At 53.1% G+C, this 26,130-nt stretch overlaps 8 protein-coding genes across 8 annotated transcripts; 6 read left to right on the top strand and 2 right to left on the bottom strand.

The window, feature by feature from the left end:
• Nucleotides 1-1,105: 1,105 nt before the first annotated feature.
• KRP23_8163 (uncharacterized protein) lies at nt 1,106-2,866 on the top strand (the record flags this gene model as incomplete). The annotated part of the gene is made up of 2 exons (XM_067893569.1): nt 1,106-1,885; nt 2,843-2,866. 2 exons carry the CDS (start codon nt 1,106-1,108, stop codon nt 2,864-2,866), a joined length of 804 nt encoding a protein of 267 aa, XP_067743086.1.
• A 293-nt stretch (nt 2,867-3,159) lies between these two features.
• On the top strand, nt 3,160-3,942 carry KRP23_8162 (uncharacterized protein; the record flags this gene model as incomplete). The annotated part of the gene is made up of 1 exon (XM_067893568.1): nt 3,160-3,942. The coding sequence occupies one exon, from the start codon at nt 3,160-3,162 to the stop codon at nt 3,940-3,942; it is 783 nt and encodes a 260-aa protein (XP_067743085.1).
• A 521-nt stretch (nt 3,943-4,463) lies between these two features.
• KRP23_8161 (uncharacterized protein) lies at nt 4,464-6,350 on the top strand (the record flags this gene model as incomplete). Its single annotated transcript, XM_067893567.1, has 3 exons — nt 4,464-5,288; nt 5,964-6,118; nt 6,176-6,350. The coding sequence occupies 3 exons, from the start codon at nt 4,464-4,466 to the stop codon at nt 6,348-6,350; spliced, it is 1,155 nt and encodes a 384-aa protein (XP_067743084.1).
• A 445-nt stretch (nt 6,351-6,795) lies between these two features.
• KRP23_8160 (uncharacterized protein) lies at nt 6,796-8,424 on the top strand (the record flags this gene model as incomplete). The annotated part of the gene is made up of 2 exons (XM_067893566.1): nt 6,796-7,397; nt 8,361-8,424. The coding sequence occupies 2 exons, from the start codon at nt 6,796-6,798 to the stop codon at nt 8,422-8,424; spliced, it is 666 nt and encodes a 221-aa protein (XP_067743083.1).
• Nucleotides 8,425-10,397: 1,973 nt separating this feature from the next.
• On the bottom strand, nt 10,398-13,071 carry KRP23_8159 (uncharacterized protein; the record flags this gene model as incomplete). Its single annotated transcript, XM_067893565.1, has 4 exons — nt 10,398-10,496; nt 10,566-10,611; nt 10,689-10,873; nt 10,936-13,071. The coding sequence occupies 4 exons, from the start codon at nt 13,069-13,071 to the stop codon at nt 10,398-10,400; spliced, it is 2,466 nt and encodes an 821-aa protein (XP_067743082.1).
• A 385-nt stretch (nt 13,072-13,456) lies between these two features.
• Nucleotides 13,457-13,778, bottom strand: KRP23_8158 (uncharacterized protein; the record flags this gene model as incomplete). The annotated part of the gene is made up of 2 exons (XM_067893563.1): nt 13,457-13,660; nt 13,740-13,778. 2 exons carry the CDS (start codon nt 13,776-13,778, stop codon nt 13,457-13,459), a joined length of 243 nt encoding a protein of 80 aa, XP_067743081.1.
• A 295-nt stretch (nt 13,779-14,073) lies between these two features.
• On the top strand, nt 14,074-16,434 carry KRP23_8157 (Protein O-mannosyl-transferase TMTC4; the record flags this gene model as incomplete). The annotated part of the gene is made up of 1 exon (XM_067893562.1): nt 14,074-16,434. The coding sequence occupies one exon, from the start codon at nt 14,074-14,076 to the stop codon at nt 16,432-16,434; it is 2,361 nt and encodes a 786-aa protein (XP_067743080.1).
• Nucleotides 16,435-21,828: 5,394 nt separating this feature from the next.
• On the top strand, nt 21,829-25,074 carry KRP23_8156 (uncharacterized protein; the record flags this gene model as incomplete). The annotated part of the gene is made up of 1 exon (XM_067893561.1): nt 21,829-25,074. The coding sequence occupies one exon, from the start codon at nt 21,829-21,831 to the stop codon at nt 25,072-25,074; it is 3,246 nt and encodes a 1,081-aa protein (XP_067743079.1).
• Nucleotides 25,075-26,130: the final 1,056 nt, after the last annotated feature.

Genomic DNA, 26,130 nt, shown 5'->3' with positions numbered 1-26,130 from the left:
CCATCGTCGATCTCCACACCGATCACGCCCCCCTTCTGTCCAACAGCTTTACACAGCAGCTTCACCTTCACCATAGTTTGCAGATTCTGGAAAGAGCGAAAGCATTTACGTAATGAAGTGGTGTCACGGACAATCAATCTTTGACTTGGCGGTCCTACGTAGGACGGGTATCATTGTGAGCATGACAGGAGATCCAATGGTAACTCAACGCCATTGATTACTAGTACATGACAGCGATGTGAAAAACGTTTAGATACTCCGGCTTTCCCACATCTTGCCAGTCAAATACTAGTACCCGGTACTTGCTGAGAAGCGCAGACCAATAGACGTTGTTCAATCACCAGTGTGACGCAAATGGATTCAAATCGGCAGCAATGGCAGCAGGGCTGGATCCATCGACCAATAATTCAGGCAGTCAACGTGCCTATCGGATTCGTTCGGGTGCCTAGCCGTCATTCGTAGTTTCTGCGCTGTGAGGGTGGAGAGCCTGCAGCAAATTAGAAGTCTGAAGGTCCATGCCTTTCGCCCACGTGTGAAGGGAGGGTATCGATTCAAATGGACGTGAAGTTGCAGGCGTGGCACTGTTTCAGAGATAGCAATAGGAAGGTGAAGGTCGATTTCTCGGATTTAAGTCCCCAGTCGCAGCTCGATCGAACCGAGAATGAGCAACCGCAGCGAAGACCCTATCGTGACCCCTTCCCCATGACTAGGCGTAAGCAGATGAAAGCGATTGTATCAAGTCGCGTTGAAAACAGGCGCCAGTGGCGTCATTCTAGGGGTAAAGGGGGGTAGAGTTTTTTTTTCGCGTTTCAGTCCTGGTTCATCGGTTCAGGCTGTTGCAACAGTTTGTTGAAGACTCGTACTAACGGTGTGAATTTAGCTTCACAGATGCTCAAAGGCGACCTTATCCAAGCTTCAGACGCTGGTCAATTCTGGACACGATGACCCCTATTTCGATGGCGTTCGGTATGGACCGATGCTCTACTGGCAACCCGTTCCGCGCTTGCATGACCAACTCACACCAGCCGAAAATAAGGTCTTCCTCGGTCGTGCTCAGACTCTCTCCATTAGCGCTTTCGACCAACGCGCAATCGGTGACTGCGCCATGTTTCGGCTAGTGCTGGCGTTGTTAGCTGGTTTGGTGATCAACGTGACACTTGCTGACCCCATCTACTCCATCCAGGCCACCTACCTGGGTGATCAGTGTGGCGGCACCCCGTACGCGGTGACCGTGATACCGGATGAAAACTGCACCGTTACCACGTGCGAGTCGTTCGACTACTTCTACGGCTCGAGAGACGTCAACGCCAACATGATGACCAACGACTGCTCTTCTGACTACCTTCAGGTCATGCGAGACAAGTTCGGCAACTCCCCGTACCTGCTTCAGCTGCTTCACATCGATGACAAGTGCACCGAGTTCTCCATGGGCTTCGGGTATCCGGCCATGGGGGCCTGTGTAGGCGCGTACAACGAGTCGGACGGTCTGTATGCGGTTGCAAGCCTCTTCACCAACGGATCAGCGTCACTTGCACTGTTTCTCGAGAGAACGTGCTTCGCCAACCAGCAATACATGGCAACCTACGTGAGCAAGGAGGAGCTATCGATGCATTCCTGTACCATCGACTGGTTTAAATGGTTCAGCAGCAGCGACGCCAAGGTGTCCAACGGAAGTGGCTCGGCCTCGCCAGAAGAAAACAACCACAGCTCCGGCGACACCATCGTGATCGCCTTAAGTGCCGGTGCCTTCTCTCTTGTGCTGGTTGTTATTATCGTGATGCGCAGACGCCAAACAAAGTCTCGATCTCTGTCCAAGCAGACGCACTTTGCAGAGAGTCTCACACCAAGCAGCAACAACTCGCTCGAGGCAGCGCTACGCGGGAAAGTTGGTCTCTGGGACGACGACGTCATCACCGCCAAGCGGATCCCGCGAGACAAAGTGGTGACTGACAAGCTCATCAGCACAGGCTCCTTCGGCGAAGTCTACGCCGGAGTCTTCAACGGGAAGAAGGTCGCCGTCAAGATGCTGCTCTCGACCATAAGCGGGAACATCCAGCACGTGAACGATTTCCTGGGAGAAGCCAAGATGAACGCCACCATGGATCATCCGCACATTGTCTCCTTTATAGGCGTCGCGTGGGACTCGCTATCCGATATTTGCGTCGTGCTCGAGTTCATGGACGGCGGGGAATTGCGTGCCATGCTCAGTGCGTGCGAGAAGACCAACCTGCCAGTCGGATTCGACCGTCAGAAGATCACCATCGCGCTGCAGGTGTGCCACGCGCTGACGTATTTGCACTCCCTCACGCCGCCTATCATTCACCGAGACCTCAAGTCCCGCAACATTTTACTAGACTCGGAATGGAACGCGAAGCTGTCCGACTTTGGGATGTCTCGCGAACGACTCGACCGAACAATGACAGCGGGTGTCGGCACTTCTCTCTGGATGGCGCCCGAGGTGATGCTAGGCGAGCGATACGATGACAAGGCCGACATGTTCTCGTTCGGAGTCGTCATGTCCGAGTTGGATGTCCACACGATGCCGTACGCACAGGCGAAGAAGGACAATCTCGACTCCAACGGCCGTGAAATGAGCGATTCCTCTCTACTGCAGCGAGTCGTGTTGGGAAGCGTGCAGGTCGAGTTCTCAGAAGAAAGCCCCCGTTCAGTAGTCGAGCTGGGACGAGCTTGCACGGCAATGGACCCGACTGAACGCCCCAGTGCGGCCGAGGCACTGTATCGACTGCAGCTGATTCTGTCGCGCCGAAAACTGTCATGAGCAGCTTTAATTTATAAACAAGAGGTCCTTCGAACGCTTGCTTGACTGCTTTGGGCATTTGAGGTGCTGTCTTCGAGCTTGCCTTAAGATTTGAGGGTACCGAAGCTGCATTGGCAAATGAAGCATCGGTCTGTGAGGACGAGTAAGCCGGCCAAATTGCTCGCTCCCAGCCTACAGGTCCATGTCCCCAATCTGTTCATCCTGAAGGGCAGGACCTGGACGTCCAAGAAGTGAAAGAATCCATCAAAGAGCGCATTACCTGCGCCTCCTTCGTGGCAAGCTGTCAGTGAACCCATGTATCCTCATTTTAGTCTTTTAGTCGCGAGTTTGCCAGTCGCACTTTCGAATTGGCACCATCACGCTCAGGCATCTCCAAGTTCATGTTTCGGTTGGTGCTGGCTGTTTGGCTGACGCTTGCGGGCGATCTCATTTCTCCCGTTGCGTCCAGTAACTACTCGATTGAGAACTTCTACCCGTACGTCGCCGACTGTTCTGGAGCCTCCAACGTGCTGAAGGTTCACCGAAATGATACCTGCGCCAAGAACACGTGCTCCACCGATGCCAGCAACAACGCTGTGAGGGCAGTGTGCGATCCGGATTTCCTGAAGCGGATGAAGCAGATTTTCGGCAGCACCGAGCACATTATCCAGGTGATGTTCGATGACAGCGACTGTTCCTCGTTCAGCTATGCGGTCGGCTATCGCGTGGACGACGAATGCTTGCCCGGGTACTTTGAATCGGAATCCCTCAACCAAAACTTCTCCTACAACGCCACACTCTTTGATAATGGGTCGGCCCAGATTGACTACTTCACACGTGGTGACGTTTTGAGAGGCACGCCACCGACTTGCTCGTCAAAGTGGGGGAATTTCGAGCTTGCTCGGGATGAAGCAACCACGAAAACCATCCAGGACACGGCGTGTGTCGCGGTGGACGTCAACTCGGCCATGTACTCGGGTGCAAACTACTGCCAATGGTACACTAGCTATACGTACGACAGCGGCCTCAGTACAGGAGCTATCGTGGGTTTGGCCTGCGGCTGTGTCGTTGTTGCTGTGCTGATTGTCGGTGCGGGGTTGATCCTTTATCGTCGCTGGACGAGGACCCAAGGAAGACAAGCGACAGATTCCCGAGTTTTGACTGACGTGGAAGAAGAACCATGAGCTTAAGCAATTCAGGCAGAAGCGAATTGTGTTGGCAATAAACGTTGGAGCTAGCGAGCCGCTCAGTCAGTCATGTTGAGCTGCAACTGCCATGCTGGATAAAGCTCGAGATGCTGGATCCACTACACGTCGGTCGTGAAACGAATGCAGCACCTCTAATGCATCGATCACTTCCAGATTCGGCTGATGGATCGCTCGGCACTTTGATCGTTGGTCTTGGTCGGGCTAGCGACCTCTGCATATCACGCAGCATTATAGAGAGGGAACCAGTAGAGGAAGACCACTCCATATTCCAGAGTCAAACGAGTTGGTCGCCTCGAAGTTGTCCTCGAAACCTTCTGCATTCCTGCGCTATCCTGCACCGCTGATTCGTGCTCGTGGTGGGGGGAGCGTGTAGCCATACCTTGGTGACCAAAACGCAGTCGACGCCACCATTGTGAACCCACTCGACTCACATGTGGTTCGCGCCCTCTCGACCTCACTTCCGGATTTCCTTGGTCTCCTCCACACGGAGTTCCCCAATGTCTCGTGCTGTGGCGTGTCTGCTTCTGACGGCAGTCCTTCACGCGGCGTGTGTTGCTGCAACGACGTACGGGGTTTATTCCTACTACGCCGGAACGGGCTGCGAGGGCACCCCATACGCGGTCTACGCTTACGAAGACGCCGAGTGCTTGGACACCGAGTGCGCAGCGTACGATGGCAGTGCGAGCGGCACCACCATCGAGAAAATGACCGTCGACTGTACAACCGACTACGTCTCGGCGACGCGAGACAAGTTCAGCAGCACCAAGTACATCATAGAGGTGGGGTTTAACGAAGAGAGCTGCAGCACGCTGTACTACGCGTACGGCGTCCCAGCGCTCGGCAATTGCGAAGGTTCATTCAAGGAGAACGATAGCTTCTACATCATCGGCTCGTTGAACAGCAACGGATCCGCCGCCATCAAATACTACAACGACAGTCAGTGCGCGACCACGGAGACAGGCGTGGACAGCGCCTCCAAGGAGACTCTGGCGACGCATTCCTGTGATGCAAACTGGGTCAAGTGGTACACCAGCAACGACGATGACGCAAGCTCCAGTGGGTCGGCAACTCAGGAAGACAGTAGTGGGCTTAGCACGGGTGCCATTATTGGGATCATCTGCGGTTGTGTTGTGGTTCTCCTGCTTGTCATTGGAGGTGCTTTGCTATACCGACGTCGACGTCGAGCTCAAGGGAAAACTGGAGGCCAGTGGACGGCTACTCTGCCGTCGGGTGACTTGACGGCACTCGAAGCCGCTATGAGTGGGCAATCGGGACTCTGGAACGACGATGTGATCACAGCCAAGCGAATCCCGCGAGACAAGGTGAAAATCAAGAAGTTACTTAGTCGAGGCGCCTACGGCGAGGTGTACACTGGGGTCTTTAATGGGCAGCAAGTGGCTGTGAAGATGCTGCTGCCAGCCACGCGAGGGAATTTGCAACACGTGACGGACTTCCTCACGGAGGCCAAAATGACGGCGTCCATGGATCACCCGCACATTGTCACGTTTGTGGGGGTTGCCTGGGACTCCTTGTCAGATCTGTGCGTTGTGCTCGAGTTCATGGACGGAGGCGACCTTCGCTCTCTTTTGAACCAGTACGAGGCCACCAAGCATCCCGTCGGAATTGATCGAGAAAAGGCCACGATCGCACTGCATGTCTGCCACGCGCTCACGTATCTCCACTCGCTCATTCCTCCAATTATCCACCGAGATCTCAAGTCGCGAAACATCCTGTTGAACCAAGCCAAAGAAGCCAAAGTGACGGACTTTGGCATTTCGCGAGAGCGGCTTGATCAAACCATGACTGCTGGAGTGGGCACTTCTCTGTGGATGGCGCCCGAGGTGATGCTCGGCGAGCAGTACGGCGTCAAGGCAGACATATTTTCCTTTGGCGTGGTCTTGTCGGAACTCGACGTGCACACGCTGCCTTACTCCCAAGCTAAGCAGCGGAGTCTGGACACGAATGGCCGTAAAATGGCGGACGCTACGCTGCTGCAGAAGATCACGGCTGGGGAGGTTCATGTGGAGTTTTCGGCGTCGAACCCCAAGGCACTGGTGGTGCTGGGCTACGCGTGCGTGTCGGTGGACCCGGCTGATCGTCCAAGCTCCGCAGAGGCGCTGTACAGACTCCAGGTTATTCTGCAGGAACTAGCGTAAGGACGCAGAACTGTAAATGAAGTCGTTGGGATTACGTTTGAACTACACTGAAGCCTGAAGCCAACTACGATGGACTTTGGTCACGAGAACGGAGCGACAGCAGCGGTGGGCGTCGTCATCAAGAGTAATGCTCCGTTACTCTGGATGACGTCAGGAGTGTTGCTGGAAGAGAGGAATGAGTTCAAAGCGGACGTGCTTGGCCCTTGTAGGACCCACCCGATGCCATAGGCTCAAGTGAAGAACGTAATGGCCACAAGATGACAGACGGAGTTTGATGGCACCAAGCGCTTCGTCGCTGGGATATTCTTGCGCTGCAGTCGACCGGAATGATCGTCCAAGGGCAGCGGAAGCAGGTATGCAAGTTCTGATCGGCACCGAGAACGTGTTTTTTTACTGTGTACGTTCATCATGAGCAAGTAACTGATCTCAGGTTTCCCAACTCTCCGGCCTTACGCAGTGCTCTATGCTTTTGTGCCTCCTCGATCTGCCGCTGGAAGAATAATATCTACTATCTCAGCCAGGCAAAACCAAGACCACCGAAGGAGTGCAACTTGCAGTGAAAGCTGAAAGGCGACACGAAGGCATCCAAGTTAGTTTGCCTCAGTGCCCATGACCGTATCGCCTCACTTCTGTTTTGACTGCGACTTCACCAATTCTTCCCCAGACGTAGCGCATGTCTCGACGGGCGCTGCTTTTGCTTCCTGTTGTGGTCTGGACTGCAGTTGAAGCGACGACGTACTCCATCGGTACTAGCTATGCAGGAACGGACTGCAGTGGCACCCCGTATTCAGTCTCCGCCTATGCAATGGAAGAAGGCGACGAGTGCGTTGAGGAAGTATGCGCCGACTACAACGCTGACCCTAGTGAGGTGACCGCGGAGATGGTTTCGTACGAATGCAGCACCAGCGACTACATCTCTGCGATGCGAGAGAAATTTGGGGCCTCGCCGTACATTATCCAAGTCGTTTACAAAGACAACGGCTGTGTGACGCTCGACGAAGCGTTCGGGTATCCGGCAATCGGCAATTGCGAGGGGTCTTTCTACAACAACGAAAGCACCTATGTCATTGGCAAGCTTGACGACAACGGATCTGCCTCGCTTAGATTCTTCGACACGGCCGAGTGCTTAACCGATTCGCAACTCGCGTCATTCAGCATGACCAGGAAAACCCTTGGCAGCCACTCGTGCGATTCAGACAACTACAAATGGTACACGAGCAAAGATGGAGAGAGCAGCGCGCTCAGCACGGGAGCCATCATCGGAATCGTGTGTGGGTGCGTTGCAGTCGTGTTGGTCGTCATCGTGCTCGTTCTGCTCTATCTCCGGCGATACAAGAAGAATCTTCACAAGACATGGACCGGTACGCTCGCTACAGGAGGCACGGCCGCTTTGGAAGCTGCAGGACACAGTCAAAATGGATTGTGGAATGATGAAGTGATCATCGCTAAGCGAGTTCGCCGCAGTGAGATCAAAGTGAAGAAGCTGATCAGTCGCGGGGCGTACGGGGAAGTGTACCATGGCGTCTTCAATGGCAAGCCAGTAGCTGTCAAGATGCTGATCCCTGCCACTCGGATGAGCCTTCAGCATGTGAACGAGTTTTTTGCAGAAGCCAAAATGACGGCTAGCATGGACCATCCACACGTCGTCAGCTTCGTCGCCGTTGCCTGGGACTCCCTATCAGACTTGTGCGTCGTTCTCGAGTTCATGGATGGTGGGGATCTGCGTTCTCTGCTTGACAAGCACATCGCCTCGAAACGCCAAGTCGGATTCGACAGACAGAAAGCCACCGTTGCACTGCACGTCTGCCATGCTCTGGCATATCTCCACTCGCTTGCTCCTCCAGTGATCCACCGAGATTTAAAGTCACGAAACATCCTACTGAGCCGTACCATGGAAGCCAAGGTGACGGACTTTGGCATTTCACGTGAAAGACCCGACCAAACGATGACTGCAGGTGTCGGTACCTCGCTCTGGATGGCACCCGAGGTGATGATGGGCGAGAAATACGACGTGAAAGCGGACATGTTTTCGTTTGGTGTCGTGCTATCGGAGCTCGACGTTCATACGCTTCCGTACGCCCAGGCGAAGCAGAGAAGTTTGGACACGGTTGGACGTCAACTGACGGATGCTGCACTCCTGCAGAAAATCATGACGGGGACAGCGCGAGTGGAGTTTTCGGAAATGAGCCTGCGGTCGATTGTGGAGCTAGGATACGCTTGCGTGGCCGTTGAGCCTAGTGCTCGTCCAAGTGCTGCAGAGGCGCTGTACAGGCTCCAGCTGACCCTTTCACAGGAGCTCTAGTGAATTAGAATTCAATGTAGTTTTTACGGATCCCAAGACGTCGTTGTTGTAGGAAGCTATCAAAGTAAGTCATCTTCCCTTTAGCAGAGCTACTACATGTAGTGTGAGCTTGACAAGCCAATCCAACGAAATGGCCAGAGAGTGCCGACTCGAATCCGTGTGAACCCATCGAGAAGGCGGCCGTTAGTGGCTAGTATCATTAGTGGCTAGTATCATTAGTGGCTAGTATCATTAGTGGATTCCTAGTGGAAGAGGTGGGTCCACTTTTTAGTCATTTCCGGTTCTGCACGATACGCGACTATCCGTCTGCTCTGCAGCCATGGCGACGCCGTACTCGGTCTTAGCTTACTACTCTGGTGGTGTCTGTAGCACTGGGAGCGCGTACCAAGTGTTCGCCGTCCAAGACGCCAATTGCACAGCAAATACTTGTCTAAGCGGTGATGGTTCTTCCTCCACGACTGGTGATTTTTCACTTGGCGATTCGGACGCCAAGTCAATCGAGTGCTCCACGGACTACGCCACTTCCATGACAAGTTTGATGAATGCCTCCTCTTCCTCCTACGTTATTGCTGCGAGGTTTTCGGACGAAAACTGCTCCATCTTGATCAACGCCTACGGAACCACAGAACTCAGTGTCTGCGTGGAGAACTACTACGGAGGAAGCTATATTGCCACGCTGAATTCGGCCGGATCGGCATCAATGGCCTACTACTCCGACTCGATTTGTGTATTGGAATACAATACAGAGAGCGCAGACAGTCACTTGGCTGCTAGCCACGAGTGCAGCCCCAGCAAATACAAATGGTACGTTGGCAGCGAATTCAACATGGCCAGAGACAGTAGTGGTGCAGTCGATGGTGCTTCCAGCAGTGGTATTAAACGGGGTGTTACAGACAACAGTGGCAGCAGAGCCGGGAATCCAACCACACCCACTCACTCACCTGGTAGCAGAGCCGGGAATCCAACCACATCTGCTTACTCACCTGACAGCAACGTGAGTGCTCTTGCCATCGTTAGCCTCATCTTCAGCTGCATTGTGTTTGCACTGGTTTCAGTGATAATTGTCTTGTACCGCCGGCTGAGGAGGCAGAAACCAGTGGAAACTCGAAGCGGTCTCTGGGATGACGACACCATCACTGCGACTCGAATCCCGCGGAACAAGATCAGCATTAAGAAGCTTCTCAGTCGTGGCGCGTACGGCGAGGTGTATTCTGGAGTTTTCAATCGCCAACCAGTTGCTGTCAAAATGCTGCTACCAGCGTCGCGTACTGATCTTCAACAAGTCCACGAGCTCCTCACGGAAGCCAAGATCACTGCAACGATGGATCATCCTCACATTGTCTACTTTGTCGGCGTTGCGTGGGATTCACTGTCGGATCTTTGCGTCGTTCTCGAGTTCATGGATGCTGGAGACTTGCGAATACTCCTAAACAAGTACGAAGCTGAGTGTCGACCCGTGGGGTTTGATAAGCAGAAGACAACTATCGCTCTTCACATCTGCCACGCACTCACGTACTTGCACTCCCTCGCAACGCCAGTTATCCATCGAGACCTCAAGTCCCGCAACATTTTGTTGAACCATGCCATGGCAGCCAAGCTGACAGATTTTGGTATTTCGCGCGAACGGCTCGACAGAACGATGACTGCAGGAGTTGGCACTTCGGTGTGGATGGCTCCTGAGGTGATGCTTGGAGAGAAATACGACGTCAAGGCTGACATATTCTCGTTTGGTGTTGTGATGTCCGAGCTGGACGTCCACACAATGCCGTACACGTGGGTACGGCAGAGATGTCGTGAAACCGAGGGCCGTGAAATACCAGACACTACACTTTTACAGAGAGTGTCATGTGGCGAAGTTAGCGTAGAGTTTTCGTATATGAGTCCGAGTGCTGTCGTGGAGCTGGGTCGCGCTTGTGTATCGATTTCGCCGACAGACCGTCCGACGGCAGCTGAAGTATTGTATCGGCTGCAGGTCATTTTGGCTGATGAGTTGAGTGGTTAAATGCAGCTTCGAGGCTTGATAAATACGACGGATGCAAGTGCGTTCCATCAAGGCGAAGTTCAGGCCGGAGCTATCAGCACCACAACAAACTCATTAATTAAACCATCCGTTCGACTAACGTGCACGCTACCTTATTTACCTTGGGTGGGCTTTCACACACTAAGTCGTCGAAGAAGTCCAGCCACCTACACGGACAATACGTATCCTGTGCATCAGCACACGTGGCAAATTCACCACATCAAAGAGCTCTGCTAAACCTTACTTGCAAAATGCGCTCTTGGTGACGCATTGCTTGAAGAGCTTGTTGTACTGGATGACCAGTGGGCGTGTTTCGTCGAGGACTGGCACCACTGGATGGATATGCACATCAAACTTGTATTTCTGAACAACATCTTCTAGCGTTTCCATGAATATGCCGATTGTGTGCTGCATCCCTTCTTCGACAGACTATAAGAACACGGAGGTTAGCTTGTTGTCCCAGTATGTCGTAACAGCACCCAAGGCCTTACCTCGTATTTGCACTTCTCAACAGCGTCCAAAATGCCCTCACGACAGTCAATCTCTCCAAACAAAAAAACAACGCGGGACTTGGCTGGAATGCTGGCAACAACCCGCCAGAAATTTAGCTTCGGGTAGAAGGCGGACTCCTTGCGGAGATGCCAGTGTTTGAGACCTGTTACAAGCGCCGGGCGCAACAATACGGGGTGATTCTGAACGTTGATTTTACGCCAAGCAGTTGCTAGCGTGTGTGAATCGCCACATACGTAGATGCTGTCTGTCGAGTTTTCGGATAGAGGGGGATTTAGCTCAAGTGCCTCCTCAATTGAAAGCAGCTGTGCAATGCAGGCATAGTACGCTTGTTCATTGCGGATCATCGTTCGGTGCAGCTCACGTCCAAGGCGAATTGGCTCTAATGCGCGAATCAGTAATGGGAGCACGGACAATCGTCCGTTGACAAACAGTATTTTAACAACCGTGAAGAAGCAGGCCATGAGGTCTAACTCCATCTCGGATAAAGTGGACGACGCCTTTTTGTTTGCTTGGACAGTATCAAGATCGAGAGGGGCTACTTGCACGCTTCTCATGTCTGCATCAATTCCTGAAGCGGGTAGTGTCACTTTTGCGTAGCCCTTATGTCCTGATACCCATTTAACAGTCCAGTTTGATAGACCCTCATTTCCGGCAGTGAAAGCGGACATACTGACGCGGCTGTGATTCCATGCGCCAGATCGATCAAGAATATCAACAAATGAACCCGCAAGCAGTTGTGTGGCTCCACCATTGCCATTTCCGACAGCGAGCGAGCGATTTTCGCGAAAAAATGACACCAGCACGTCATACGCCTCAGCATATTGACAACAAACTTCTAACGCATGCGCATGATTGAGCGCATACGAAGCACTTTGCGGGTCACTAAGCTGTGCCTGCTGGAAACACGCAATGCTCTTGTCCACGGCACCAAAGTCCTTAAGAATAGTCGCGATGAATGCGTACGCAGCTCCAGCTGACGGACTAATTGGAGGTACAGTACTCTGTAGACGCTCCATCCAGCCACGATCTTTTAACAACGATACAAGAGTTTTCCTCACAACCCGATCGTTCGAATTACCCACGAGCACGCGCAACGTCATACTCAAAGCCTCGCTCTTTTTTCCGCGGTCGTGCGCAATCTTGGCGTACAGCAACATAGCGTCCACATTCAGTGTCGGAGCCTGTAGATCCGGTATCAACTGCATAATAAGTGATATAGCCTTCTCCTCGTTATGAGGATCTTTCGTCCCATACAAAGCCTGTGCCTTGAGCACATCCATCTGCTCTTCCATCCGCGCACGATCATCGGCATCAGTAAATATATCATGTTCATTACTTTCTCCTCCCCCAAAACCACGAACATGTCCACTATCCACCCGTACAAATGTCTGCAAGTCATCCAAAACCACCACCGCCTCTAAATATTTCCCCATTTCAACGCAACACTCTGCCAACTTTAAAGCACTGGTATACGCGAGTCTCGTGTGCGTTCCACCCCTTTCTCCATGAGTCTTCCAGTACTTCAAAAAGTACTTCTTCGCCGCTTCCTCGTGCCGTCCGCAAGCCACCAAAATGCCTCCAAGAGCCAGCAACGCCTTGGGATTCCGCGGGTCCTCAGCCAGCACGTGCGTGTAAATGTCCCTCGCAGCTCGGAACTTTTTCTGCTTCATGTGTATCTCCGCCAGCGCCAAAGTGCGTCCGAGTTTCGTGTCTTGGCCGTCTTTTCCAGCATGAACTGAGCACTCTTTCCTAGAATTTAGAGGTGGCGGGGCCTTTGGCATCACAAAAAGCTCAAAATTACACGTTTCTCCGCTCTCTAGCAGCGATTTACCCGTCGTCGAGCCTCTAGAGCTGGCAACAGCAGCAATAGAGGCGTCTAAAGAGCTCAAAAGCCGTCGAGACGCAACGTTTTGGTGGAACTCCACGTAAACGTCGACAGTTTGAGCGTCCAGCGGCGTTTGAGGGCGGAATTTCGCGTTGTACGCGCCGATAAAGCTGCTGAGAACCGACCGCACAGATGGAGACGCGTGTAAGGCGTCTGCAGAAGGGAGGGTGAGGCGCTTCGTCCACGCGAGCGCCGCGTCCGCCGGTTCCAAGTGCACGTAGAGCCGCATCCTGCTGGAAGGTCGCAATAATGCGGAATGTGTGCAAAACACCAACCTGAAGTATAACACGCCAAAATAATACTTGAAACGAGCGGAGGCCATGAAGCAGGTGCACAAGCCAAAGTCCCCTTTAAGAGCCAAGAAGGCCTCTTGGCTCTGTATGAAGACTCTCACTATTGCAGTGGTTGGAGTGGTTCAGCTCGTCATCTTCCTCATTTTTCTTGATTTTTCCTTAAGTTTTCTGCATTAATCTGCCTCTCGCGCCGGTCTTCACCTGATCCGCCTTGTAGTGGATCCATAGTCACCAGACAACGAGAGAGAGCGCCTCACACGCGAGAGGAGGCTGTGTACAGTACGGTTCAGCCCCCCCCTCTGAGGCTTGAGCTGATTGCGCTTAGTCGTCGGCGTGCGCGTTCTTCTTGAGGGCCTCCTGGGCATCGTACCACTTGTAGAATCGGCCGATGCGGTCCAGCTCGCCGTCCTTAAAGTTGTTCCAGATCAGGCCGGCACCAGTGCCGAGCACCGTGGCGATGACAATGTCCTTGAGAGGCGAGATCATGGTAGAGAGGTCGAGTCTTTCGAGGCTGGGGGCTTGTTGCTGACTGAGTAACGAGAGGTCTGTGGACCGTCAGAACCGAGGGACAGACGGCATGAACGGGAGGCGGAAAGCGACGCACCGATTTAGACAGCAATAACGACGGATAGACACGACACATGAGGACGACACCCCTTCGGCCAAAAAAAGGGTGTGTTCATCTTCCAGAACGAATGTCCTTCATAATATAATACAGCTGAAGTGGAATTGTCTTCCGTTTTGGACTGTAATAATAGATACTACGCCAATAAGACATGCTTGGCGGGCGGGAGGTCCTGCATGCGTCGGCTATAAAAACGCGGCATCCGAGCTCAACGCCTGCATCTCATTGGCTGAAAAAACTGCCTACTCTTGACGTCCACCACATCATACAGCTACGTGTGCCACACCACACCTCTCACTTCAACAAAATCTTCATGCTGCTGGACGTGTCACCAGGCGAGGCCTCCTGCCTCTTCGTGTTCCTGGCGGCGCTGCTCACGGCCTGGAACGCCACCGCTAACGGATTCGTATGGGATGACCGCTCCGCTGTGCTATCCAATGCCGACGCGCAGAGTAGCAGCCTGCTCGACGTCTTCTCGCACGACTTCTGGGGGACGCACCTCCAGTCCGCGCACAGCCACAAGAGCTACCGCCCGTTCACAGTGTTGAGCTTCCGGCTCAACTATCTCCTGGCCAGTGGACACAGCGCCTGGCTCTACCACTTCACCAACGCTTTGGTGCACGCTGGGTGCGCCGTGTTGGTGTGGACAGTGGCCGACGTCCTGTTCAGGCAGCACGCGCGTCGACTGGGCGCTGCAAGCGTCCGTGAGAACCCGCAGGACGCGTCCCCCCTAGCTGGAGATAATGGGACCACACCTGTAATTGAAGAGACGAAGGGATATTGTATAGGATCTCTCACGGCCGGACTGCTCTTTGCAGTGCATCCGATCCACTGTGACGCAGTCGCGAGTATCGTCGGGAGAGCCGACTTGTTGTGCACTTTTCTGTCCTTGTCAGCCTTCCTGGCGTACGCGAGAGGTGCGAAGCGGCGTGAAACGGAGTGGAGGTTTGTGGTGTTGGCGCTGGTCCTGACGATCGCGGCGGGACTGTGCAAGGAGCTGGGGTTCACCAACTTTGCCTTGTTGGTGGTGTACGATCTGCTGAGGATTGGCCATTACCTGAACGTGGACAGGAAACTGACGTTGATGAAAAAGAGAGTCGGGGTGGTTTTTACCGTGGGGATTGTAGCGGCAGTGGCGCGGGTGTGGATCAATGGCGAACACCGCCAAATGAAGTGGAACATCCTTGCCAATAACGTGGTTGTGCAGGAGAGCAGATTGACGAGGGCCTTGTCCTATGCAAATTTGCATGCATGGTATTTGTGGAAGCTCGTGTGGCCGCGGATGCTCTGCTTTGACTACGGGTACAACACGATCCCCGTGATTGAATCTGCCACCGACCCGCGGAACGTGTACACTTTATTCGCGTATGCGGTAGTCTTAGCTGGCTTGCGCACAGCGGTTCTCCAGTTGTGGGGGCCAACCAAAAATCCGCCGTCGTCTCTATTGATGATGAGTATCGCGTTTGGTGTGATACCGTTCGTTCCTGCGTCGAATATTTTTTTCCCGGTCGGAACGATGGTCGCCGAGAGACTCATGTACTTTCCTAGTGTTGGATTTTGCCTCCTCGTCGGATGCGGTGTCGATCACGCATTTTCAATTGTGAACAAGTACGCCGCACACCTTTCTCCACTACCTGAAGACGGCGGTAATTTGGTCCAGAACGAGTCGAGAGTATTTTTCAAGTGGGTCCGAGCTGCGCGGGTCAGCATGCTTACTTGCGGTGCAATCTTGTTCGCTGCCGGATGCTACCGCAGCCGTCTTCGAAATGCGGACTGGGTTAGTGAGCAGATGCTGTTCAAAGTAGCAGTGGACGTTGTGCCTACGAACGTCAAAGTTCTTTCAAACCAAGCGAAGAACTTGCTCAATCCGGATCCGCAAAAGGCCCTCGACTATCTACGCGTTGCGATCGGTATGATACCAAAGCACATCGAGAGTCAGACGAACGCCGGACTTGCTTTCGTTACAATAGCAGCCAGGAACAATCACGACGAGGATCTGTACCTGCACGGTATTCGCCACCTCCACAAGTCTGCCGTACTTGCCCCAAGCCACTTCCAGGCTCCTGGGTTTATTGGTGGCGAGATTTTCACACACTGGATGAAGACGCGACTGCCATACGGAGAACCTTCTCTAGAAGATCTTCTCGCTAGTGAGTCCGTAGCAACCGCCACGAAGTTCCTAGACCAAGCAATCGCCTGCAACAGCATCTACCCGACTCATTTCTACAATCGAGGCAATATTGCTTACGAGATCGGCGATTTCGACACGGCTATCAGCTTCTTCCGCATGACAGAGGTGGCAAACAGTGTGATTCGTGATCGCAAAGTGGATCCCGAACTACTGGTAGAAGCATCGTCCATCTACAACATGCTGGGGATATGTTTTAAAAGGAAAGGAGATGTGGACCAGGCTCTTGAGATGCTGCGGAAAGGAATCGCGCTGTACCCAAAGGAGACCGACCTTCACGTAAACGCGGCTCTGATTTTGCAGGAGGAGGGGGAAGCCTTGGCAGCTGATGCGCAACTAAAGGCCGGCCTCATCGCAGCCACAGAACGTGAGCACATTCTCAAACTTCACAACATTGCAAACATGCTGAAGGTCTCTAACATACCGAAAGCCGTGGAACTGGTGTTGGATCGGGTTGCAGCCCTTGAGCGGGAGTATTCTGGGTAGTAGATGTGTTGCTTATGTACCATGCTCAACTGAGTGGGGTATGAATTGCTCTTGTCATGTACTAGTATTCAACGTAAGTCACGATGTCTCTTCAATTCTGTTCGAGGCTCCTCAGCAAGGAACACATGCAGCCTGTACCTGGTAGAGTATTTCGGCTGTTGATGGACCTCGATTAACGCACATGATTTTTGTAGTGCCCCAGTGTCGGTATCTTACGGCCATACAAGCCGAGATTGGTTTTTCTGGCATTCGCGTACGGGAGCGTGTGCACGCCCAGCTCCGATAGACGAACGCCAAACGGAAACATACCAGCCTTGCCGTCGTACCAGGTCGTCCATTACGGCTTGCCCATACCAGCAGTCATCGGCGCCCCATTCGCGATCCCAAAGTCCGACAACTTGACCTCGGGTGCAAATACAGTATCTACTTCAACACAAAGCACAGAGCTCCGTAGCAATGCGAGGATCATTATTTTTACTGGTAATTCATGAGCTGACACCATACCACAGCTTTCCATCCACAATGACGTTCCTACTCCAGCCGTCAGAGTGCAGACGAGTTGTTCTTTTGAGATACCGAAGTCGGTTCCATCGCCCGGCTGAGAAGGATGTTCCTCGACTTGAGGTCGCGGTGGATGACCGGCGGCATAAGCGAGTGCAAATATGTGAGGGCGTGGCAGACTTGTAGGGCGATGGTGACTTTCTGGCGGGTGAAGCCGACTTGATGGTGGTTTGCCACACACTTGTCACGTAGTGAGCGCACGTCACCGCCGTCCACGAATTCAAGTATCACACAGACGTCGGAAAGCGAGTCCCATGCGACTCCGATGAAGGAGACAATGCGTGGATGATCCGTAGCTGCCATCATTTTAGCTTCGGCGAGGAACTGGTTCACAAGCTGCAGATTGCCTCTCATGGCTGGTAACAGCATCTTGACCGCGACTTGTTGACCGTTAAACATGCCTGAGTAGACCTCCCCATATGCACCCTGACTGAGAGGATGCTGAATGAGACTTTTACTGCGTGAGATACGTTTGGCGACTATGGCGTCGTCGTTCCATAAGCCTGTAGTGTGTCGTTGTGGTGCATTTCCCATGAAAATATCCGTTTGAGCGGATCCAAGACTAGCTGTGGGCTGGAGGTGGCTTTCTGTGGATTTCGTAGGAGCTCGCCGTTTGCAGGACGTCTCTGATGATGTATGGTGAACTACCGAAGAGAGTTTCGACTGCCGTCTTGTAATCGGTTGAACAAATAGTTGCTACTGCTCCAAGGTGGCCAGACCCGGTGCTGCTGTCAGCAGTACACGAGCCGTCCGAAACGCAGGTTGAAGATTCAACCACGAAAACGTTGTACGGGGATCTATCACAGTTTGTGCCTGAATACCAAGCGTTCATCTCGTACGTAACCGCGACCACATTCGCCAACAAGACCGTAAGAGCCGCAGCAAACAGTAGCTTTTGCTGAAGCATGAAGACTTCTTCAGAAGACACTGATAGAGACTGACCTAATTTGAAAGTGAAGGCGATTTCAAAAAGATGCTAAAGAATCACTTGCCTTTCAGATAAGGTGTACCCAAAGGCATGCCTTAAAACTGAAGAAAACGTCCAGCAACTAACGACGGTCATCGACTTTGGAGGCAGAATGCAACCGTGAAGGTGTAGGCACGCACCACATCCACTTTGTTGTTCGAAAAGCGACGCCAGTAAGCATCGTAGGTCGAATCCCTTTTATCATACTTTCGCTTAGCCCAAATAATATCTCGAGAATTCTCTTGATACTACATGTACCATCCATTTCTTCGATGCCAACACCCCGTTCAGTGTGAGACATCGCGTAACGTTTTGGAATGAGCTTGCGAAGTCACGAAAAATCGTTTACTGGGTCGGACATGAATCGTTCACATAAGCTCACCTCTGTATTCGCCAGTCCCTGAGTTTGTTTTTACTGCCAAAAACATGTAAACCTCTGATTGAAGATTATGAAACACTTGAATTCATTTACCATGAACTTGAGCTTTAGGTTAGATGGGTACGTCTGGACGGTTCTTCTGCTAGAAGCTGAACAAAACTTCAGCAGTAGACCGACACAAACTCTGTTTAACGGACACAAAGCAAGTGAACCCAAGTTGCATGATCCTGCTGCTGAAAACTCTATATTCACGCTACCTGACGCACGTCACGGTGGATGATTAGCGACTGAATCTAGGCAAGTGCGTGGCATACAGTTCCATATCTTTAGCGCAAAACCGTTTTGAGCGAGGCAGGATTCAACGGACGTGCCTGAAATAAAGACTTAGTGCCTTGCTAAACGCTGAGGCTGTACGTTGTTGCTGCTGCATTCACCCGAACTAACGCAGCACGACAAACAAACTACGAATAGAGAAACGATCCTACTAGATTGGTGTAGCAGCTCACTGGTAACTGAACAGAACGCATCAACGCTTCTGTGCTTTCCTGTTTTTCCCAGAACGATCAGGAGCCTTGAAATACCGCGCGTTGGCGCCAGAGCACTGCGTACGCTGTTGGCGAAAGTTTAGCTTCGTACTTATCTTGCAGACCGCTTCGCCAAGGACAACATCAACTTTACTTTCTGCATCGGCCTTAGTGTCCAATTAACACGCACGGGTAGGTTATGTATTGAATTGACATCCTGCAGACAAATACTTCTTACGTAGTAAACCAAGTCCTGGCAACGACGGTTTTCACACCATCTCCTTGGTCAGAATCACTTGCAATCGGTACAGCGCCTCAGCGGCCGTGGGTCGATCGCTGGGGTTCAACGAAATGCAAGCTCGTCCTAGCTCCACCATGTTCGCTGGACTAGCTTGTGAAAACTCGACATGCAGATTTCCCATTGCCACCTGTTGTAGAATTGCAGCATCCGGCAGCCGCCTTCCGTTCGAGTCTCGGACTTGTTCCTTTGCTTGTGCGTACGGTAGTGTGTGGACGTCCAGCTCCGACAGCACCACGCCGAACGAGAACACATCTGCTTTCACGTCATACCTCTCACCCAGCATCACCTCAGGTGCCATCCACAGCGACGTACCAACCCCAGCAGTCATAGTTTGGTCCAAGCGCTCTCGCGAAATGCCAAAGTCTGTAAGTTTGGCGTCAAGCGCTTGGCTCAACAGTATGTTGCGCGACTTGAGGTCTCGATGAATAACCGGCGGCATTAGCGAGTGCAAGTACGTGAGGGCATGGCAAACTTGAAGCGCAATGGTGGTTTTCTCTCGGTCAAAGCCGACGCGGTGGTTCGTAGTCTCGTATTTGTTGAGTAAAGCGCGCAAATCACCTCCGTCCATGAACTCAAGCACGACGCACAGATCTGATAGTGAGTCCCAAGCAACCCCAATAAACCCGACGACATGTGGATGATCCATCGTCGCTGTCATCTTCGCCTCCGCCAGGAAATCGTTGACCTGCTGAAGGTTACCGCGCATATGAGGAAGCAGCATTTTCACGGCGACTTGTTTCCCGTTGAAAGCGCCTTCACACACCTCGCCAAAGGCGCCGCGACTGATGAGTCCTTTCACGCGAACCTTGTCACGAGGTATGCGATTAGCAGTGATGACATCGTCGTCCCAGAGACCGATTTGCCCATGCATCGCCGCCTCAAGCGAAGCCGTATTTCCCGACTGGAGACTGGCAGTTGGCTGTTGCAGGGTCTCCGTCTGCTTCGCGTGCGATCGCCGTTTACAGCACCAGACACATCCACCAATGACGAGGAGAATTACGACTCCTATACTGACGGTGGCGATTATTGGAGTCTTGGAGCCCTGGTAGCTTGCGATATCGTTGTCGTGGTTGGCCGAAGCTGCATCGTTGGGGTGAGCACTATCGTCACCGTCAATGTAATACCACTTGCTCCAGTTTTCATCACACTTGTGGGTACTTAGAGAGTACTTGTCTGCAGAGTACGTGTCGTATAGTCCGCTGGCGTCGCATGTCGTATCCCGATAGTACTCGAGTGTAGCGGATCCGTCTGGCTCAAGTCGAGCGACAACGTGAGCTGCTTCACTTGTATTCAGGTTCGGAGACCCCTCGCAATTGCTTGATGCGAAGAAACCATGAGCAAACGACAGAGTTTCGCACTCACGGTCGCTAAAGACTTCCACTAGAATATACGGAGAGGTGCCGAAGGCGTTGCGCAGGCTGGTTTCGTAATCGGACGTGCAGTCAACCGACGCCATGCCGACACCTGACGCGGTTGCATTGCCGTCGGTGACGCACGCTTCAATGGTACAGCTGAGATCGCTTGCCGTGTACGAGTAGTACGGTGTGCCGTCACATGAGTTCCCCGAGTAGTAGATCCACACCTCGTACAAGCTGCTGCCAGCTGCGACTGAAATCATTGTCGTGAGAGCGACTAGCCCCAGCAGAATTGACGCCACACGGACCATATCGCGCGCAATGATATCTGGTCAAGACCTGGAGAAGCAAGCAAAATGGATTCTGGCCATCGGCTAAACAGCACAAAGCGACCCGTTGGATTACCGTAACTTCCTCGCGAGGATTGTCAACCGGCGACTCTGGAAGCATGGGTATGCATGCACCTATTTGTCGAGAAACTCCAGCTGAGCTCAGGCGGCTCCTTGGTCAATAGCCTGCATGATCTGCCACAGCGGTGTGGGCCGCTTGTCTGAATCGAGCGGAACGGACTGACCGCCGTAAACTCGACCGAAAATAATACCGTTGTTACATCCTGCGCCAGGAGAGCAGCAAGTAGTCGGCGTCCAATTGCGTACTGGGTTTGGTCCTTTCCTGGTCTCCCGCTTTCAAGTAGTCCACAGGCCTGAGAGCGTGTTCGCGACACCAACGAAGCAAACGACGTGGTGGTGGTGGTGGGGGGGGGGTCCATGTTGGACTCCATCGATGCGATCATTTTCGCCTCGGCGAGAAAGTTGTCTTGAGTAATTCTAGACGGCGAGAAAGACCACTGCACCGAAAACTCCAAATAATGTACCTGGTGTCTTGATATGCATCGTCATCCCACATACTTGTTTGCCCGCTTGGCTCCTCTAGACCTGGTTTGCTGCACTGCTGCACACCAAGTCTACGGCGGCGACGTGCTGCATATAACATATGTGTGGTGGACACAATATGATTCTTTTCTATTTCTAGCAACAGTGCCAGAAATAGCCCTCCCATTAAACCCACACTCTGACCTCATTATAGCCTCAGGTTTAGCTCAGGTTTAGCTCCTATCCTTCATTCTATTATTGGTTTCTGACTATTTCCGACATGTAACGTTCCCTCCTGAACCCCCCAAAAGACTGACGCACGGCATGCAATCTGTGCAACGGCCACATGAGCCTGATTCCTCTCTCCATGCTTCAGTTCCAAAACGTCAGTCTACAGAGCAAGTGGTTCCTGTGGCAAGGGCCCAGAGCGACAGGATGCGGCGCAATCTGGTGACGTCCTTGGTGCTCGTGGCCTGTTTGGGTCTCCTGTGTCGCTGTGGGGTGACGCGGCTGCTGTTCCCGTCAGGCGACGTCACGTTGGCCAAGTGCCTGTGGCTGCTGCTGGGCCTGGGACTCGCGGGTGTCCATCTCCGTGACGTGGTGGACAGATGCGTCCCCAATCGGACGACAGCGTGGTACCTGGTGGACGAGCGTGGGTCCAATTCGTTGTCAAGCAATACCCAAGTGGAGACGCAGCACTTCCAGGGCCAAGTGGCGATCGCGACAGGCTGCAAAGCCTTTGGGCTGCAGGTGCAAGGCCGGTTCACGCGGCATGTGCCGACAAACAGCAAATTCTTTGTAGCATTGGAGCTGCCGGAGCACAAGCAATTGACGTGGAGTGTCCAGGTGCTGGTTGCTGCTATCAACAAGTTGTGCAGTTGGAATGGGGCGCACTCGTCACGTGGAGATGACGTGGAGTTGCCGCACTTTGCAGTTCCAATGCGCTCGTGTGAGCAGTTTGGTGCGGTTCTTGGAGCAAAAAGTGAATTCAGATCGGTGACCAGTTATGCGGTGGGGAAGCTGTACACGTTTGAAGCGAGGATTCACGACTGGAGGTGGAGGCTGCTGGCGAGCTCGCTGCTTGCAGTGGCAATGTGGCTTCCGGTTGGGTGGATGAATCCCCCTCCTGTGCACTTGGCGGCGTATTTGGTAACTCCCTCTTCAAAGAGAGACCAACACGTACAAAAGCAGTCAGGCCGCACAACAGCTAACAAGCGCTATCTGTTTTGCTTCTCGGTGCATCGCCAGGAACAATCCCTGAGTAGTGAGTCACAAGGGTTGCGTATCTCACTTCCTAAGGACGGTCAGTCCCCTGAATTTGACGTTGGTTCGCCTATTGCCACTTGGAGCGACAAAGGACAGGGAGGTGGCGTGCCGCTGGCCCATGCGGAGGCTTGTCTCGGTATTGCCGAGGATGCTCGCGCTCTAGGTCGACTGAGCTTCTCGCTGGATGTGTGGGTGGAGTTTGTTGACCGCGTGGCTGGACGGCGCAAGGTGGGGTATCTACTGGAGGTCGTTGATGTGCGTCAGCAGCTTCGACGCACCGTCATGCGGAGCGCTACCACTGTGAAAAATGCGCTCCTACTTCTCCGCCTGGAACACCAAATCGACAGGAAGGAAACCGAGCGCGAGACGGGTATCGCTGAAGTCGAGGACCAGGACGAAGAGCAAGTTGACGAGCCCGTGGACTTCCAGCATCTGTCTGTTGAATCGCGCGAGTATCGCTACGAGCAAATCGAGCACGAAACGTCTGCTCTGGCCCACGTTCTCGAGCAAGTGGCGTCGAAGCCATCCCAAGGACGGCGACGGTGGAGACAACCTCAGCGCTGCTACCAGAACCAGCTGGAGAAGGCGACGTTGTATCGGTGTTTGATGTCTCCTTCTCGATTGCCGTCCGTGCCCACTTACCATGCAATTGGTGTGCAGATAAACGAGAGCCAACACTTGGCGATGAATGTCGTGTGCGAGGCGGGTATTTACCGTTTACATGGCGCTGGGGACGGGACGACGCCGCTTCTTCGCCAGGAATGGTTCATTGTATCTGCAGACCACCTGCATTTCTTCCGGTCATTCTCGGTGGCTCCATCGTTGAGCATCCCCGTCACTCATGTGCTTAACATTTGCAGCATCGATCGGGTTGGGTTGCTGCAAGGAAACCAGCCCTCTAGTGTCCACCACGAAGAAGGTGCGGTGGCGCGGTGGTACTGCGTGGAGATCCACCTCGTGCTAGAGGTCATTACGCTTTTCGTGGAGACAGCTGAAGAGCGTGATCGACTGGTGGCGTCTCTGCAGCCTTTAACTATTGACATCTGCAATGTCAACGTGACAGCTCCGGCTACAGCAGCGAGGTCCGAGGCAGTTGCTGCATCTCCACTATTCGCTCCAATGGTGCTCAACTCGCAAACTCAACCAGTGTGCCTCAATCAGCGCACCTCTCGATTTGTGGACAGCTTGTCGAGAGAAGGCGACGCATCGGCAATACTGAAACTGGTTCAGGAAAGCCTTGAAGCTGGCCTGGAGGTCTTTGCACTTGGTGAGACTGCTGCCAGACTTCGCATCAACAGAGCAGTTGTCCTGCGCTTCCTCGATAAGGTCGAGAAACTGAACGGTCTCGACCTGGACAAAGTGGAATCGGAGATGTCGAATGGGGACCGCTTTGCGCTGGGACTAAACCTCTACCACACTCTTTTCATCCACGCGGTGCTCGTGTTCGGCTACCCGCAGTCGCATGAACAGTGGAAACTGCTGCAAACTGTTCCGTGTTACCTCGTGCGTGCTAACGGTGGAATGGAGTCTACCAGATTCACTTTGGCGGACATCCAGCGCGTGGTGCTGCGCTGCCCTGTGCCAGTGACGTTGGAGGCCTCCAGTCTGAAGCGAAGCCTGTCTCAGAATGCAATCATGGATCTGGCTATTGGCGGCGGCGATGCCATCAACGGTTTGTGCCGCACAGTGCTGGGTGTGGCGTGGACTCCTGTGCTGCCGTGCAGCAGCTCGTACTCAGCCGCCAAGAAGACACCTCTTTCGATTCCGGCGGGACTTGCAGTCGATGGCACCGATATTCGTACGAGTATGGTGCTCCAGACCAACAGTTCGCCACCAATCGCCAAGACGACAGGCATCATCCGCGTGTATGACGGTGGCGAGAAGCTGCAGGAGCAGTTGAACGCAACATGCACAGCCTTTTTGGGCCGTGAATTGCGCCTGAATGAGGTGAACCGCGTCATCTACTTACCGCGGGTATGCGAATGGTATCGAATCGGCCACCGCGACGAAGAAGTTGACGATCAGGACGACGGTGTCAATCGACGAATGGGTCCGCTCAGTCAGCGTCGCCGTCGGAGCAGCAGCGGGAGTGTCGGCGGAGTGGCAGCGCTCCCAAAGTCTCGAAGCTTCTACTGCCTGCAGCGCTTGCTAGGCTTCATGCAGGTGGAGCAGCATCATCGCGTCATGCACCAGCTACTTGGGGCTGGTGAAGAGTGTCGATTTGTGTTTGACGACTTCTGGACGAGGCCGAGTCGGTCAGCGGCAGTGAGTCTTCTCACCAGCGCTGGAGCAGCCGCGCTTGCAGTTTTCACGGGTTCGAATGCTGCTGGCGCTGCCGCTCAAGAAACAAGGGAGACGGGAATTGGTGGCGATTGGTTGGTCGTAGGACAGCAAAGTCTCCGCTCATATTTTTAAGGGAAGGACGGAAATGTACCATGCTTATTTACTTCTCACTCCAGGTCTTTTGCGAGCGCAGTACTAAGTATGTCCTCAACCTGAGCTGCTGTCGGACGCAGATTCGGATCCAACGACACACAAGCTATCCCTAGCTCTCTGATCGACATCGGACTTGAATCCGAGAAGTCGAGCTATCCGTGCATCACTACTGGCTGCGTCGCTGGCGATTCATAGGTGCAATGTGCCCTCAGTACGGACCACTGCTGTGTCTGCAGTCAACACTTGACAGTGGGCTCGGAATATCATCGTCGTCCGGAGTGCGTCGACGAATACTTCAAGTATATTTTCAACCGAGCAGCTTGTCAGGTTGCCTTCATTGTATTCACTCAATTGATTCAACAATTTGTTCAGAGAATGTTGGCGGATGATAGCATTGTCTTCTGTGCCAGAATCAATAGATCAGACTGGTCTTGAGATAACCATGCTTGTTGAATTTACTGCAGAGTATTACTGCACACAAGTGCAGTTCCATTGAGCACAAAATAATCGGACCCACCCTGGCACGGAAGATCCATCGCTAAAACCAAATTTGTGGACGTACCCGTTGTCGACAAAGTGCCTTTGCGCATGGTGGTGCGATACACCGGACACGAGTACGTATTCGTCACGTTTGTTACATGGGGTGCCTCTATCCTTGACCCAACGGGGCCCAACGAGTTCCTCCCGTAGGTCTCTCCACGTTGAAGAGGCTGTTTAATTCGTGACGATGCTTGTGTATCCATGCTGTTCATACTTCTCGTAGGCATACCATGCTCATTTCGTGGTTCAGCCTTTACTGAGACCACCACAGACGCAGTAGCTAAAGGCGAATTTTGGTGGGGTACAACTTGGATTAATGGCATTGTCTGCCTCATGGTTCCAGGCTGCGCACTACAGAGGCATTCAAGGTCACTATCCCAGTGAGCCCCTTCAAGCAGAAGGCCAGCCAAGTAAGCTCCTTCTCCCGCATTTTCAGATGCGTCTCTTTCAACGCCTGTGATCTCCGCAGTCTCGTCATCATAGGCGATTAGCAAA

Source organism: Phytophthora ramorum, assembly GCF_020800215.1.
Source record: "Phytophthora ramorum isolate Pr-102 chromosome Unknown Phyram_PR-102_s0007, whole genome shotgun sequence".
Taxonomy (NCBI): Eukaryota; Oomycota; class Peronosporomycetes; order Peronosporales; family Peronosporaceae; genus Phytophthora; species Phytophthora ramorum.
Note: the sequence above shows the minus strand (reverse complement) of the source record. Positions and strands in the feature narration are given on the sequence as shown.